Source organism: Leguminivora glycinivorella, chromosome 9, assembly GCF_023078275.1.
Source record: "Leguminivora glycinivorella isolate SPB_JAAS2020 chromosome 9, LegGlyc_1.1, whole genome shotgun sequence".
Taxonomy (NCBI): Eukaryota; Metazoa; Arthropoda; class Insecta; order Lepidoptera; family Tortricidae; genus Leguminivora; species Leguminivora glycinivorella.
This window is the reverse complement of record NC_062979.1, coordinates 25,433,394-25,448,070: the sequence shown is the minus strand read 5'-3', so window position 1 is coordinate 25,448,070 and position 14,677 is coordinate 25,433,394. Positions and strand designations below refer to the sequence as shown.

General features: G+C 41.9%; 1 protein-coding gene across 1 annotated transcript in view; it reads left to right on the top strand.

Moving 5' to 3' along the window:
* Window positions 1-12,543: 12,543 nt before the first annotated feature.
* Window positions 12,544-14,677, top strand: part of LOC125229418 (organic cation transporter protein-like) — a 40,400-nt gene continuing 38,266 nt past the window's right edge. Inside the window, exon 1 of the mRNA XM_048134246.1 lies at window positions 12,544-13,504. Coding sequence (XP_047990203.1) covers window positions 13,365-13,504 — 140 coding nt within the window. The 5' untranslated portion in view covers window positions 12,544-13,364. The remainder of the gene's footprint in view (window positions 13,505-14,677) is intronic.

Genomic DNA, 14,677 nt, shown 5'->3' with positions numbered 1-14,677 from the left:
AATTACGGTGACATCGTCTATGGACCACGCTTGCAACAAAAGACTCGCCGCTTGATACAGAGAGTACAGAATGCTTGCTATAGATTTATTTATTCAATACCTCCAAGAACCCATATATCTCCGTATCTGAACAAATCGTCCATTCTCAATATGTCTTCTCGGAGACATCTCCATCTTGCATGTCTCCTTTTTGGCGTTTTAAATAATAAATCACCGGAATATCTCTTTTCCAAAATATCAACATCAACTTTTCACAACCGCCATGGTACTAGGTCAACTCGACGTTGCCTTTTGGAAATGTATCCACACAGAACAGTTGCATTTACTGGTTGTTTCCGATATCTCGCGACCAAATGCTGGAATGATATCCCTCCACCTGTAAGACAACTAAAAAGTAAGAAATCATTCAAAATCCAATTTAAAAAGATATTACTGGAGAAACAAAAAACAGGGATACCATACAGATTTATGGTCGCGGATTTCAGGATATAATTATTTTACGATACATTCTTGACGGTACGTTTGCGCACTTTATAACACTTATAACACAAGTATTACTTACACATTTTCTTTATTCTTGTTTGTCATTAATTATATATGTACGTATTATTTCCACTTTAATTTGTATTTAATTTCACAGCAATGTAAATAATTATATATAATCATAAATTGTTTTCTCTCCCTACTTTTACCTTAACATATTTCTTCATTTACACACATTTATAAACTGAACACACACATTTCTTTATTTATTTAAAAAAACTGTAACGTGATCTGGGTACCGGCAGAATATCAGTGCCTCACTCGAAAGGGTGATGAAGCGTATAGCTGAGTCGGAACCCTTTTGTTTTTGCTGCAATGCACACAGTATTGGTAAGCATTTATTTAAATGTATGTTGTGTACGTAATTTTAAGTCAATTTTATGTTTTTTTTTTCTCTTCTTGTTCTGTGTTGCATTTGTAATTGTGTGCTATTGCAGCATTCAAATAAAGCTTTTATCTATCTATCTATCTATCTTCTCTCCGGGAGTCAGGAACTGCAGGCAGGATTGGCTGGGGTCCACACTTCATCACGGAAGCACAACCGTTTTTGCACATGTCTTATAACAGTATGTCTGGTGTCAACCACTAATTAGAGAACCGCGCGGGCGGGGCGAGGCGCGAGAGGAGGGGAAACATATCTTTTAAATGTATATGGTTAGGTAGGTAGAATTATAGGTAGAATTTTGAACATACCCCCGCCCTAAACATCACCATGTTTACGAGACAAAAAAAAAACATATTATGTATACTTCTTGCATTCTGGAATGGTCGGGTTAATTGACTTGTCTGTCAACCGGTAAACGAATAATTCTATTGGTGGGTCTGGTCAGGACACCGGTAGCCGTCCGGACCTGTACCACGCGCACAACGCCATCTTTCCCGGGACGGATTGATATAATACGACCACGTCGCCACTCTAATGGAGGAACATTGTCTTCTCTGAGAAGTACTAAATCTCCAACGGCTGGAGGTTCGGTATGAGATGCCCATTTAGGCGTTGTCTGCAAGGTACATAAATATTCTCTTTGCCATCGAGACCAGAAATGTTGAAACATCTGTTGCACTAGCTGAAATCGGGTGAGTTTGTTTGTTTTAATATCCTGTAACGGATACTCAGGAATGGCAGTTAGGGGTTCTCCGATGATAAAGTGTCCCGGTGTTAGAATCTGGAAATCATTGGGGTCAGGGGACACAGGGGCCGAGAATTTAGGGCCCCTTCAATTTTTGTAAAAACAGTTGTTAATTCCTCATATGTGAGGGGGGTATCTCCAACTACACGTTTTAAATGTGCCTTTGCGCATTTTACGGCCGCTTCAAATAGGCCTCCCCAGTGGGGGGTAGTGGGGGGGTCAAATATCCAAGTAATATTTCGTTTTGCCATTTCTGAACCTAATGTATATTTGTGAAGGTTGAGAAAGCTGTGAACTTCGGTAAGGTAATTATCCGCACCTACATAGTTTCGTCCACAATCTGATCGTATAAGGGAGGGTAAGCCGCGTCGGGAGGTAAAGCGTGCAAGCGCAGCGAGAAAGGCTTCTGTAGTTAGGTCCGAGACTATCTCGAGATGGACGGCTTTAGTAGCAAGGCACACGAATATACACAAATAGGTTTTTACGAGTTTTCTATTACGCACGGATTGTACCTTCGTATAAAACGGGCCGGCAAAGTCAGTACCGACTCCCTTAAATGCACGTGCGACTGTTACACGGTCTTTTGGGAGGTCACCCATGAAGGGTTGTTTCGAGATGGCATTTAAGCGATAACAAGGCAAGCATTTAAACACCACATTATTTATTAGTCGCCGAACTGATAGGATCCAAAATTCACGGGCTAATATACTATGTAAGGCGCCAGGAGGAGCATGCGAGTTCTCTCTATGGTAGTGATATATTAAAATTCTTACAAAATTACCCGATTTAGGGAGAAGTAAGGGATGTCTCGCATCGAAAGGTAAATCAGCGTGTCGTATGCGGCCACCTACTCTGATCAAGCCAGTTGTGTCAAGAAAGGGGTTTAACTTTAGAATATTAGGAGAACGAACTGCTAGACCACGTTTGAGAAGATCAATTTCTGTGGGAAAGGATATAGTTTGTACAAGCCTGATGAGAAAGTTAAGAGCATTTTTTTCTTTCACTCACGGTCAAAAAGGGGGATGTTTCGCGATGATTAGATGAGCGGGCATTTTCACTGAATCTAAGCATGAAACCGGTTACGCCAATAAGTTTCTGAAATGAACTGAAACGTTCAAGAAGAAAGTCAGGACTTGCTATGCAACTTGCACTTGTGACTAAGAGACAACGTAATCCAGGAAGTTGCGATATTGGACATAAGTTGTCAGATGGCCAACTAGATGATGGCTGTAATAATAAATAAAAAATAAATAAAAGAAAACAAAATAAAATTCATTTATTTCAAGCCAATTATTGCTCATAGAGGTTGATTCCATACTATATTATATTATAAATAAATTAAATTAAAACTTATAATTAAATTACATTAAATTAAATTTACTAATTAACATTAAATTAAATTAAAATGAAAACAATTTACATTTATATTTACATAAAAAAAAAAATATTAACCGACCCCAGTCCGTACATGCCTGTTACAACAGTGGACTATGTACGGGCAGTCAAGACGGTCAGCAATCATTGCCAAGACAGTGTTAGAGCTGGCCCTCACGCGCTGCACCATCGCAGCGGCGCGCAATCGCATGGTGGTGTGGAAACAGGCCGTGCGGGCCTCCGCAAACATTCCCGAGGCGCTACAGTATCGGGGTAACCCCAACACCGCCCTGAACGCGTTATTATACTGGACGCGGAGAGCATTGTACGCCTTCTGCGTGTAGTCCGCCCACAGGCCGCACGTGTACAGTGAGGTGCAGTACGCTTTAAAAAGCGTTACCTTCACCTCACTACTACAACGAGCAAACCTGCGAGCCAACATGTTCGCCCTGACGCACAACGCTCTCCGCTCCCGTTCCATATCAACATCGTCCTTGAGGTCCGCAGTGACAATGTGCCCTAAGTACTTAAAACTCTGAACTCTGTCTAAAAGGGTTCCGTTAAGCCTAACGGCAGGTACATTTGAAACATCGCTATTGCGGGCCTCAAAGACCATGTATTTACTTTTTGCCACATTGTACCTCAAGCCGTGACTGACTGCGTACGCTTCACATATTTTTAACAACCGCCTGAGACCACAGACTGATGCGCTCAACAGCACCATGTCATCTGCGTAGCCACTTAGGACACCACCAAAGGGGGTGATTTAAAAGTGCACGAGTGGTTAAGCCTCGGGAGGCGCAGTCGGCAGGGTTAAGGCTGCCGGGAACGTGTCGCCATATAGACGAGATTTTAGCATTTTTTATCTGAGATACGCGATTGGCTTCAAAAGTTTGAAGTTCATGTGGTGATGTATTAAGCCAGGCCAGAGTAATTTGGCTATCCGTCCAAGTATAAATGGCGTCCAACACTATTGACTTCTGCAGACAGGAGGCAACGTGTTGGACTAATTTTGAAAGGAGCGCAGCTCCCTGTAATTCCAATTTTGGAATTGTAAGACGGGTCCGAACTGGGGAAACCTTTGTTTTGGACATTAACAAATGAACGGAGCAATTATTATACTGGTTTTCAGCACGAAGATTATAAATAACAGCAGCAAAACCAGCCTCTGAGGCGTCGCAAAAACCGTGTAATGTATATGATTGAGGTTTCGGGGGGAAAATACATCTAGGTATTGAAATTTGGTGTATGGTACTCATCAGTTCTTCGGTAAACGTTAGCCATTCGGATGTCAATTCTGGAGTAAGTGGAGTATCCCAATCAAGGCCTGAAAGCCAAAGCCGCTGAATGAAGACCTTGGCTTTAAATACGATAGGTGAAATCCATCCGCTGGGGTCAAAGGTAACGAGCTATTAAAGATAATACTTTCCGCTTAGTAGGGCACTTGTCACAATCTACGCGCGTTGTATAGGTAAAGGCATCAGTCACGGGGTTAAACTGGACTCCAAGGACAGCTACTGTTTGGGGGTTTTCAACATCTCGGATCGTATGAAGAGGTTGGAGGTAATCAGGGGGGAGGTCACTTAATAGTTCTGGTTTGTTCGAGAGCCATTTCCGTAATTCGTATCCGCCGGCACGCATTAAAAATTCGAGTTCACCCTTGAGATTAAGTGCTTCTTCAAGAGTTGCGGCGCCTGTCAGGCAATCGTCAACGTACACGTCAGACTCAATAACCGCCGCGGCTCGAGGGTATTTGGAGCGTTCCTGTTCCGCCAATTCAAGGAGTACACGGATTGCAATATAGGGACTTGATCGCAAGCCATAAGTATTGGTATTGAGCTCGTAGGTCAGAAGGGGTTGTGAAGGGGACTCGCGCCATAAAATTAATTGGAACCGCCTATCATCGGGATGTATCGACGACATTCGAAACATCATACGGATATCAGTTACAAAGACAATTGCATGTCTACGAAAGTTGAGAAGTATTTGGGTAATATCCCGCTGTAGCTTAGGGCCCGAGTGTAAACATTCATTAAGAGAGATTCTGTTTGAGCTTTTACAACTGCCGTCAAAGACTACCCGAAGCTTTTCACTATCAGAAGCTTTAAATACGCCGTGATGAGGGATATAATAATGCTCTACGGAACTCGAATCCACAGAGGTTACTGACATGTGTTTTAAATCCTGATATTCACGCATAAATTCAATATATTTGGATTTTAACCGTGGGTTCATTTGTAGCCGCTTTTCTAAATTAAGGAATCTTTTTTCAGCTATGCCAAAGGTCTCACCTAGTGTGGGACGATCAGTCAAAAAGGGTAATCTTGTCACGAAGGTACCATCATCATTTCTAATAGTGGTGGTCTTAAAGAATGTCTCACATTCAATATCTAAAGGGTTTGGTAGGGGTGGCTCAGGAGGTTCCTCTATTATCCAGAATCGCTCAACGACTTGAGTTAAGGAGAGGGCAGTCATAAGGGGTCCAGAGTTAGAGAAATTCGGTACTGGCCCAGATATAATGTACCCAAAATTAGTTAATATAGCCGTCAAACCGCAGGGCTGCAATTGAATAACCTCGGGTCGTAAAAGAGAGCCAAATACGTCAGCTCCTAATAACACATCTATTTGACCCGGTTTATGAAATGAAGGATCAGCAAGTCGCAATGATCGAGTTGAGGATCGAATGGACAAGGGCAGTTCAGTATCCGGGTGAGTACCGGCAATAGTATCTACGACCATAGTAGAGGTGACTGTAATAACAGGCGAGGAAGAGTGGACAGGCTTGAACGTGACCGGGATGCAACTGCGAACTGACAGGGCAGGAAGGTTACCAATACCATAAAGTACCATTGGAGATGAGGGTGAAGGTTCACTGCTGCAAATATGTACCTACACTACCTACACACTGAAGAGCAGCGCCGGCGCCGGCGTCGGCGTCGGCAACTCGGCACACTCGCGCGCAGAGCGGCGGCGCGGCGGCGCGCACGCGCCTGCGACCATATTTTAATCAATTTGCCAGACAACATAATTCAGGCACTTGAAAATGTACAGCGTACTTACCTAAGTAAAATCATTTGTACTATCAGTTGCAAAAGTGCATGGCGAATTTATCAATGAATTCATTCATAATTTCTCCGTGGACTTTTGCAGCTGATAGTACATATTCTGACACTAAATCTGCTCGACATATCAGGACTCCAGAGAGATATGGCACTTTAGCTAAGAGTACAATGGGCCAATTGGTTGATGCTCCGGAGGGTATCGATTAGACTATAATTATTTGCGTTTTTTATTGCATGTCGTTCGCCCCAGAGCGTTAAAGATTCTACTCTTGTCTAGAGGACCTGTAGAAAAAATATGAGTGTCGTTTTTGGGTTTTTGACGGTAGGGCCAATGTAGAGAATGATTTAATTTACATAGTCAAGTTTTAGATCATCGGTGAATCTTGTTTTTGTAATACATTGTCCGAAAAGTGGATGGTAAGCACTTTAAAATATGTGTTAAGTACTAGCTTTTGCACGCGGCTTCGCTCGCGTTAGAAAGAGACAAAAAGTAGCCTATGTCACTCTCCATCCCTTCAACTATTTCCACTTAAAAAATCACGTCAATTCGTCGCTCCGTTTTGCCGTGAAAGACGGACAAACAAACAGACACACACTTTCCCATATAATATTAGTATGGATATGGATATACTGTGGGGTAAGTTACCACGTCCTTTTTAGTTTTTATGGCCCATTAGGTATTATTTATAAAAGTAAGTACTTTTATTTTATATTGCAGATGGTGTTAAATTCTTGTTTGAAGACTTTGGCCTGGAAAATGCCCGGGCTGCCCGGTACCCGGAAAAAGAGAAGCGCTCGTTAATTAAGTAAGTACGTATACTTACACATCCTAGTATTAAGTACTGAAGAAAAAGATAAAGCGTGAAATATGTGTTGGTGGACCCCGGGAAACAACTACGCAGCCCACCTGCGTGCCACAAGTACCATGCCCTTATATCCGAAACTCAGACTCAAACAACTGGCTCCACTATTCACGTTGCCACAAGTTGTTTTTGCAGCGCTCTGCTAAATGTTACCACTTCATAATGTTGCTCGACCGGTTCCGCCGGTGCGTATCCCACTATCGTCCATTCATAATCCGTATTTCTGTGATATAAAGTCTATAATCGGTGTTAGCATGTCTAATCTAGGATGATATTAGAGAAGGGGTCAGTGACCTGTCACGTGAGGCAAAAACCGCCCTTCTCCTTATGTCACATGATATGATCAGCGACCGCCTTCACCTCTTGGTTATCCTAACATGGTTTCAAAACACACTTTTTATTAAGGTCTAATTTTAGGCCATAGCTGTTTGTGTAAGTAACATAACAGTAGCTTTAAATCCGTCGAATAAGTCAGGCCGAGTGAAAACTCAAATTGCTACGACTAGACGTAAATCGTCTAATAGTCAAAGAAATTTACCTATTTCATCTTTTTCATCACCAGAAATCGTTTGAAATTGAATGAGAAGCAACAGCAAGCCATCAACTAAGCCGGACCGGCTGGATGCAGCGATCATCCTGGCCTGGCCAGTGACCAGACTACTGCTGTATGACGTCATCCAGTAAGACACGAGCAATATGCGGTAACTCGGGAGCGGTATTTAGAAGCGGTTAGCAAGTTTCCTTATTAGCGGTCATGTAGGCGGCTGGCCCGGTAAGGAGGCGACGAAAACGCCGGCATCATGCTATGTTTCAATTTGTCTGTCTGCAGATGTAAACATTCAAGCTTATTCTCAAATCTGTAACCAAAAGAGTATGAACAACCTTAAGACGCAACGTCAACATTTTGCAGAACTCACGCACGCATAGCAGCACGCAGTAGCAGAATCAGAAGTATCAGAACACGACAAAACAAATGAACCTCTGAGCTGACTATACAGAGTGGGGCCTGTAACAAAGGCGAAGAATTGAACTCTAGGCTATTCTCCTTGTACTGATCAAGATTTGTTCGGCGACTTTTAAAAATAACTTGTATTTTGATTTTTATCACCCTTGAAAGTATTTTCTAAGAGGTAATGTATTGCGAATTCTGTTAAGTCTAAAGTGTGACAGACAACGTCAATGACAACAATAATGGCGTACATTGAAGCTAATATTTATTTTGTATAAAAAATTAAAAATTTAAAAACTTCATAATTTTTAAAAGTCACTGAACAAATGTTGATCAGTATAAGGAGAATAGCCTACAGTTCAATTCTTCGCCTTTGTTACAGGCCCCACTCTGTATAACTGTCTACCTCACTAAGGTGTCGGTTGACAAATAGTCCTGGCCGGAGCCGGAACCGTGCCAACTATTGAAGTAGGAACCGTAATTATCTGAATCTGCGCAGATGATGGACGACGCACCTCGGTGCGGAGTCTTGACCGGAATCTGTTACACCCGGGTGCTTGGTCTTGCCCAGTTCGATGTTGGTTGATGTATGATGGTCTAGTCCACAGATTTAAGGTCTAGTCTTAAGTGGTTTGTGAACAATAGAAAGAATAAATAAAACAATATGTCTATATAGACTTCTAGTTCCCTCGAAAAGTGAAAGTTTCTAATGGGCTGGCTACGCCCATGTGACACCCCTCGAGTTGCAGGCGTCCATAGGCTACGGTGACCCCTTTCCATCAGGCGGACCTTATGCTTGTTTGCCACCGCCACCGACGTAGTATAAAAAAAAAACTATTTTTATTAGAATAAATATTGCAAGTACCCCATAGGTAGGTAGGTAAAAAATAAAGTACCTACCTATGGTACTTTATTTTTTATTCAAATAAAATGTGAGACGAAAATATAATTTTCTAATTCCTAAATATATTAACCTCATGCAATCATTGCAGCACTATAATGACACAATTAAATTGTGCGATATGGATAGCGTGATAGTATTCATATTACGCTGTCCCTGTCATAAAATGTTACATAACATTTATAACAGCTTATGTGGGAGCACCATAAGGTGAACTGTGTTACCTCTACCCTTTCAGCGGGAGTCGAACCCACTCCACGTGGTGACGAAACACGTGCCGCGCCAAATGGGTCGTCGACTCACTCTATTCTGGGAGGAGTATTATTAGTCCGTGCAGGAATAACCTCGCATGTGGCCGATCCCTCAGTGTTGCCGTAGGTCTACCGCATCATCCCACACCACACCACACCACACTACACCACACTACACCACACCACACCACACCACACCACACCATAGCCTTCCGGACAAACCGTGGGTTCACAATGATGGTATAAGGGTATTTAGTTTGATGGCACCGCAATACGTAAAATTTAGGAGTTAGGCAAAAGGTCCTTAGAAGAGACATTTTGTAGCAGCATAGAACAGTTAATACTAATCCATAGTTATTTTACGGGCTATGATGATCTAATCCCACAAAACTAGACCCTAAGTTTTAATATACATAATAGTAGGTGCCAAAACTAGATACGGTAGCGGTCGCGTAATGCGTTACTATAAGGGCCGGTTGCATCAACACATTTTGCTTCTAGTAAGCAACTGTTAAATTGTAACGTACGAGTAAGTGGTACTAGGTGGTGGTAGGTAAGTACTTTCAACTATGTAATATTGTATACGTGATGGCTTAAAGAGCTCTGTCGCGACGCGACGGAGGCCCTAAGAGAATAAAAATTTGACAAACAAAAAAAGACAATCGTCATCCTAATTTAAATATATAAATTAAGCCTGTTTTTGTTAATTAAATACTGTTACTGTTATTTAAAGTATTAGTTAGCAGGTCATAAGCACTCAGCAGTCCACGAGTTTGTACCTACTGAACTTAAATAGTCACCGATAATCTCGTAATGTCGCACAAGATCTCGATCTCTCGTCTGAACCAGCTGAAGTTGCACTTTGATACAACATGGCCGTTAGAAACATATACAGACTGCATGGAGAGCATAGCTGTGGGAAATGAAGCATTACATGGATTTCGATGCTTACATGTGAAATGTTGATCGATTATGTTGTCTTTCATATACATAACCCGTTACAAACTTCTAAGTTTTTTCAGTCTGCATGTTCGATTAAAATGTGTGGAGACTGAACATTTCTAGCTAACAGGGCTTGATGCTAAAGTATAATACCTATAGGTAATATCCGTGACGTGATAAATTTACATAGATAAATATTCAGCCTGACCCGTGATGACTTGACACTTAGTGAGGTGAGGACTAGTGAGAAAAGGTTGTCGTCGATAGTGAACATTGGCGACTCGGGCGCCGGCGCCGGCGCCGCTGCTTAGCATAACGCGTGGCATTCCTAATTGGATCAAACCTGATCAAGATATAACCACTCTTGTTCAATGTCTCAGTGCTTTTCCAGGGGTGGAGCAAAAAATTGCGGACAAGAGCGAGTTCGCGTAACTTATAAATCAGACATCTGTGGTCGGTTAAATTTTCTCAAATAATAAACTTTAATTATCAAAGTTTACACAATGTGAAATTAAGTATATATTTGCACAATTGGCACAAACTCGTGACTTAAAAACCACGTGCAAAATTTGACACATTGTTTTTGCGTCCTCCCATGTCCAAACATCAAGGGCATTTAAGAGTTACGCCGTGGTTTGCGTGGGCGACGGTCGCGCGATGGTCGCGCGACCGTACCCTTACCCTTGAATCGCCGACAGACACTTGTTCGAATATTATTTCAAAGACAACGTTTCAAATAATTTCATTTCATCGACAGTTCATATCATAGAACAATCGACACAAGTAAAATCAAACCGTAGACTTTTATTTCGTAGATAACTTACTCCGAGTATACTTTACATCGTGGTATTTCATTTCGTGTTTTTTCATTTCATTTTGTTTTACATTAAATACAATTCATTACGCATAATATTATTTCAATTATGATTCTTTCTAAAATTGTACAATTTGTAAACTGTTTGTTTGGTCACAGTTCTAACCTAACCCAAACCTACTCGGTAAGCTGGTCGTCTTTGTGTGTGGTCACAGTTATAACCTAACCTAAACCTAATTTAAAAGCCATTGGTTGTAGTGTAGGTCGCAGTTCTAACCTAACCTAAACCTACTGTGACCACACAAAAACGACCAGCTTACAGAGTACTGTAAGCTGGTCGTTTTTGTGTGGTCACAGTTCTAACCTAACCTAAACCTAATTTAAAAGCCATTGGTTGTAGTGTAGGTCGCAGTTCTAACCTAACCTAAACCTACTCGGTAAGCCGTTTGTTTCTGTGTGATCACAGTTCTAACTTAACCTAAACCTACTCTGTAAGCCGGTCGTTTTTGTGTGTGGCCACAGTTATAACCTAACCTAAACCTACTCTAGGATTTAAGCCAATGGTCATAGTTTAATTATGGACGTATATATGTGATGTGCCACGATAAAATCGACAATTTGAAGTTTCCTAGAATAGAAACATCTATTAACGTGTAGTACGACAAATGAGAAAGTATTGTAATAATACGTCGAATAAATGAATTGCGATGTTTTGTAGTTCTGCTATTTGAAGTACTTTGAAACGAATCAGCGATGAAACAATATTCGTTGAATAGTATTTATAATAACTAAGAAAATACTTAAATAAAAATTCCATACAATAAATATCAACCGATTAAAAATAAAAATTAAACTAAAAATCTAAATCTAAGGAGGGCCCCTGAGGCATAGTGCCCAAGATGCTGGCAGCATTTCCTCGCTGAATTGCAATACTTATACGTTGAGCGAGGAAGCTGCCAGCTCTTTTGTCTCCCGTAGTATCTATTAACCGCTTCGCCAAGTCCTTGAATAAAATCTGGGCGCCTGGGCCCCACGGACCGAGGGTCTCGACGCCAAAAGCAACAAAGTTGTAATTGGCGTCGAGACCTCCGTATTTGCGTCGCTTATGTGTTTCTGCAGCCTCTGCAGCCGCGCCCGCTTTCTTTGTGGTACCGTGAAGATGAGACGGGGCCAATTACAAATAAATAGTAGTTGAAACAAAATTACTCGAAACAATTTTACTCGAACTAAACTTTCGATGATTTGTTGTCGATGAAATGATATTCGATGAAAAGTTTGTCGGCGAAACAAGGGTACACCGACGCTTACGAAATCAAACCTTATCGATGGTCGCGCGACCGTCGCCCACGCAACTCGCAAGACGCGGCGTAACTTTTTCTTTCAGATTCAAGAGTTATTTTCCAGAGACGGAAAAATGCGATAGTAACTTTTATATGGTTTTTCTATTGAACTTTTCAGGGACGGAATCCTAAACGCGGAAACCGGTCGATGTTTTTGCGCAGTCAAGGTGAATGTAAATAAGAAGAGATGGGGGGGGAGGACGCAGGCCTCGAGCACGTGACTCGCTCCCCGGAGGGAGAGGGGCGATGGGGTGTCCCGTTAGTGAAGAGAGTTTAAACCGTGTTTGAATGGGGTTAAAGTTCTAAAGCGCGTACGGTTCGATGCCGCGGCGCTTGCCTGATGCCTCGGAGACGGCGCGGCGCGGACCCGAGACCCACTCCCGCGCAAGCTGTCCGGCCGGCGGGACGTGCTCACGTTCTTATATACTTCCGAATCCTATTAACTTTATCCATCAATTAAACACCTTTCAGTTTCAACAATTGTCCTTCGCAAATTTTTTTGGCGTCAAATTTAAGTACTTAAGGTTTAAATACTGTCCGTTATCTATAAATAGAAGCACCGGTATTTATTTACGTTCAGTTGTAACTTGACATTCAGTGTTCAGTGCGTGTTGCCGGCGCGGCGTAAGGGTTATTTAAAGTCCCGATAAAAGTTACCTTTTAAATTTAATTCTATGTTGGCTGTGAATTGTGCAAAGACTAAGTAAAACTGTTTAATTGATTGTGAAGACTAAAATCTCAAAATTATAAAATAATTTTATTTTTAGAATAAATTTACTTAGCTACATGATTACATTATAATAACATCAAGTTAGTATTAAATTAACTATCTAATGAAAAGTTGCAAAAACAATTGAAGATTAGATTGAGAAAAGCAGTTCAAAGACATTTGATGGTCTAGTCCTAAGTGTCCTAGGTTAAAAACCGACTGAAAGGAGTTAAAAGTATCAACAAATACACGAAGCTTTTAACAAAAGCGTAAGATAGGAGTCGCGTCTCCGGCTGTCCGTTGTGTCCGGTCCGGACATTGCCAATTTAACTGAACAGGAAGAGTGAAGATCGTCTCCGCCCCTCATTGCATTAGTGCTGCGACCACCAGCAAAACAAGAAACTAAACATTGAAAAGTGACGATCATCACCTCGGACAGTTACTGCAACTCTCCTGGGAGTACCAGGAAGACAGAAAGAAGGAGGGATGAGTAACGCGGGAGCGGAGGGGGTGTGCGGGTGGGGGCGCTGGCAAGCGCGGCTGGCGCTGCTGCTGGCGCTGCCTGTGCTGCTCACCGGCATGTACTGCACCAACTACGTGTTCCTGGCCGCCGCCTCCAGCCACAGGTGAGCTGCTGCTCTCCTGCAGGAGACGGCACGGACGCTGCACGCTTGCTATTTGCCTATAAATAATATTTATTACGAAAATTAGGTCCAGTCCAATCCTACAGACGCACGCACTACAGGCAGGCAATCATGGTCGCGCGATAAATGATATAACATAAGGCCAACCCTTTTGCACTACTTGTAAGTGCGATAGGGACGGCCTGATGTTTTATCGTTTATCGCGCGACCATTGCTATCGGTGCAGGACACTTAGCACGACAACTTTAAGGTAGGCGTGAATTACTTTCTCCTCTCCAATTAGGACAATTTCATTTTTCGTCAACGTAATTAAAATAGGTACTCAATTCAGCGGGACATTCAAAAGAATCAAACCTCCTTAAAATCTTTAAGACTAATAAGGTAGAGAAGTATTGCGGAACATTTGGGACTTTCTAATATAATTCTTAGATCTTAATATTCGTTAAATAGTTTTATTTTCCTTACTTTTAAATTATCATTGGAACAAGCAGCCGTTGTTTACCCTAGCATTAAGGGGACGAGTTACTATTATTGGCTCCTGCGGTCTCTAATTGGTCACAAAGCGATGGAACCAGTCCGGCAGGCGGGAGGTTGCCGACACGGCTGGCGACTACTCGACAACAGCAGCTCACTATACGAGTAGACTTTCCCTAACGTGAACCGTTGTCGGCGCCAGGTACATCTTATATTAAGATCTGATCTTACAATATATTGTAGACATAGGTAGGGACTTGATTCAATTCCCTAAATAGATAGATAGATAAATCATTTACTTGGCATTAAATAAAATCAATCAGTGCGAGCTATGTAGCTACCTACTATTTACACGCCTGCTAAAACTGCAACAACCAGATAACATAATACTTACTTCTCTAACCGTCGTTTAACATCAACAACCACCAAGAGAAATGTAGAGACCTGAGATTCCTGAGAGTCTTAAGAACCTTCGCGTACTGCAGATCTGATGCACTCGCAGCAATCGTTACCGCCGCTACGAACCTTTCCGCTGAAAGCGATTACGAAAAGTCATACAAGCGTTACAAGCGGATACGCAGACAATAAAACACTGTGTTTTGATAACCTTTCCATCTAGCACGATGGTGCTCATGTTAGCTGGATAATTAGAATGCCTACTCTTAATTAGTACACTCCAGT